The sequence below is a fragment of the Nicotiana tabacum genome, chromosome 12 (genome assembly GCF_000715075.1).
Source record: "Nicotiana tabacum cultivar K326 chromosome 12, ASM71507v2, whole genome shotgun sequence".
NCBI classification, from domain to species: Eukaryota; Viridiplantae; Streptophyta; class Magnoliopsida; order Solanales; family Solanaceae; genus Nicotiana; species Nicotiana tabacum.
This window is the reverse complement of record NC_134091.1, coordinates 36,144,669-36,147,805: the sequence shown is the minus strand read 5'-3', so window position 1 is coordinate 36,147,805 and position 3,137 is coordinate 36,144,669. Positions and strand designations below refer to the sequence as shown.

Here is a 3,137-nt window from a genome sequence, read left to right as displayed (position 1 = left end):
ACTAACAAATACAAAATCCTAGACAACTTAGGAATAATACACACACACACACACACACACACACACACACACACACACACACACACACATATATATATATATATATATATATATATATATATATATATATATATATATATATATATATATATATATAAAAATTAAAGTCGTGTGAAGAAATGAAAAACAAGAAATCTACAGTACCATTTAGGTATGCATGGAGCATAATCTACGGACTAAATAATACAAAGAACAATCTATTGTCGGCAGTTTCCTCTAAACCTTGTCTAGAATTTTGACCAAGCAAATATCTAACGTAGATTAATGCTAAAAATAAATAATTTAGAGATTGTGCCTTGTCTACTTATTATAGTCCGCATTAGTTAATGAATAAAATTAAAAAATAAAATAACAGTCAAATCAAATCTTGTTAAATTGTATGAAGGACAAGAAACTAGCTAGACTTAGAATTGCATGTATAAATACTACAAACATAGCTTAGGTAGCAGCAGCAAGAAGAAACCAGCCAAACAAGTTAAAAGAAAAAATCTACCTCACAAAATGGGAAGGTCTCCTTGTTGTGATGAAAATGGCCTAAAAAAAGGGCCATGGACTCCTGAAGAAGATCAGAAACTTATTGATTATATTGACAAACATGGCCATGGCAGTTGGAGAGCTCTTCCTAAGCTTGCAGGTTAAGTATTATTCTCACAACAACAACAAAAAAATAAAAAATTCACACTCCATTTCACATCTTCTTTTTCTATATTTTCTCTTCTTTGCTTATATCAAATACTATCATTTTTCAATGATAACATTTGTTGTTTTCATATTCTACAGGCCTTAATAGATGTGGCAAGAGCTGCAGATTAAGATGGACTAATTATTTGAGGCCTGATATCAAGAGAGGCAAATTCTCTGAAGAAGAAGAACAAACAATTCTTCATCTCCATTCCATCTTAGGAAACAAGTAATAATATTCAGTACTTTATCACCTTTACTTTCGTTTTTCATGCAGGATTTTTGTTGTCATTTTTTATGCTCGTTAGTCATGTCATAAATGTATATGTTAGTAGAATATATAGAGAACTTCTAGTTTTTATTTTTATTTTTATTTTTAACCGTATTTCATATAATATTAACCGGATAAGCTTACATGAAGCGACATGAACAATACTAAAAATTTACATAATAGATTCCAACTTATTCAGGATTCAAGAATAGCTTTGTTGTTTTAATTACCACCATGCGTGAGCGGAGCCAGGGTTGGGGAAGGAGGTTCATCTGAACTCCTTTTTACCGAAAAATTATATTATATATAGTAGGTCAAAAATATTTTTTTATGTATATGTAGTAGATGTTGAGTCCCTTTGATTTCTTAATATGTTTACTTCTTTATATATTGAACCCCTTACTGAAATTGCTACGGTTCGATCTATATTAAATGTTCCATCTTTTTCTTATTTGTAAAAATTCATTAATGATTTTGTGATATTATTATTATAGATGGTCTGCGATCGCGACACACCTACCAGGAAGAACAGACAATGAGATCAAGAATTTCTGGAACACACATTTAAAGAAGAAACTGATTCAAATGGGATATGATCCAATGACTCACAGGCCAAGAACTGATTTATTTGCAAGCTTACCTAATATAATAGCTTTGGCAAACTTACTTCAGCATCATCCACTAGAAGATCATGCTGTAAGATTACAAACAGAAGCTGCCCAATTAGCTAAGCTTCAATACTTACAATTTCTATTCCAATCTTCATCAGCTTCAAATAATTACCCAATATCAAGCTCAAACACTCAATATAATCTTGGAGATTTTGGGGCATTTAATTTGTCAAATTCTATTAAGGAAAGTACTACCCCTTCTTTAAACTTATCCCATCTTGAAAATCAAACACTTTTCTCCAATGAAAACTCTGACTCTCAACTGCTCCAAAATCAAGATACTTCTTTGCATTTGCCAGACACACAACAAGTCCCTTTCAATTTCCAAACACATTTGAATAATAATATTAACACAAGTGATATTAATGGTCACAATTTTAATTTTGATCAAGGAAATGATTCAACAAGTTCCCCATTGAATAATATTAATCTTCCTTCTCCAACTTCTTCAAGTCGTTTGCCACCATTGACTGAAATTTCCATTAGCAATAATAATCAAGGAGATTCCAGCAGCACTTCCACCAATGCAGCTGAAGGAATTACTTCTTCATATAATTGGCCTGAACTTTTTTTCGAGGAGCACTTCATGCATGAGATTTCTTGATTGTTGGGCTTGGAACAAAGTTGAAGTTTTTGTGTATTAGTATGATTGTTGAGCGACATACATGGACAGTGAGGATTTATATAACAAATTTCAATGTTTGGGGGTGTACCTGTAAATAGAGGTTATATATCACTTTTCGGTTCTTTTTTTCTTTCTTTTTATATGATCCGTGTTGTTGTATACTTTGTTATAAAGTAAATATTCCTTTTTCATATTTTAATTTTTTCCCGTATAATATTTTTCTAAATCTTGGATTGTCTTAGGCTTAGAGAAAGGTTTAGGTATGGATTTTTCTCTTTATTTGCTTCATTCAACCTTTTTTTTTGATTGGGTAGAAGTTGCAGCGAGGTGGCATATATGAGTATATGACTATCCATCAATATGCTTTGGTTTGTTAAAATCCAAGAATAGTTTAAACGAATAACCTTTGTTGATGGTATTGATAGAAACTACGTTAAAATTCAAGCTAAGGCCCCAAAAAAAAAAAAGGTAAAGAAAAATGAAAAGAAAATGATAAGAGGGTAAAATTCGAGAAGGAAAATCAACGCTTTAATTAATTAGCATGGAGCACATTATCCCTACAGAATATGACAAAGGTGGTGGACGTAATTGAGCTCTGGTTTCTCTTTTTACTTCATACAGATATATAACAAACACTTCTAACATCCCAAAAGAATGGGTAATATTTTCACTAGCTATTCTTCTTGTTTTGAAGAGAGAAAAAATCGCTCTACATGTTGCCACCCATTTCTCGTCCGAATTATTTGAACAGATCGATCCTCTCGTTCTGTTTGTTTTAGCAACTTATTCTGAGGTCTTCTCGCCACGATCAGCTCCCGGCACAACAAGG

General features: G+C 32.0%; 1 protein-coding gene across 1 annotated transcript; it reads left to right on the top strand.

Moving 5' to 3' along the window:
• The first annotated feature begins 501 nt into the window (after window positions 1-501).
• LOC107787294 (transcription factor MYB93-like) lies at window positions 502-2,507 on the top strand. The gene is made up of 3 exons (XM_016608842.2): window positions 502-694; window positions 841-970; window positions 1,507-2,507. Exons 1-3 carry the CDS (start codon window positions 562-564, stop codon window positions 2,285-2,287), a joined length of 1,044 nt encoding a protein of 347 aa, XP_016464328.1. The 5' UTR covers window positions 502-561; the 3' UTR covers window positions 2,288-2,507.
• Window positions 2,508-3,137: the final 630 nt, after the last annotated feature.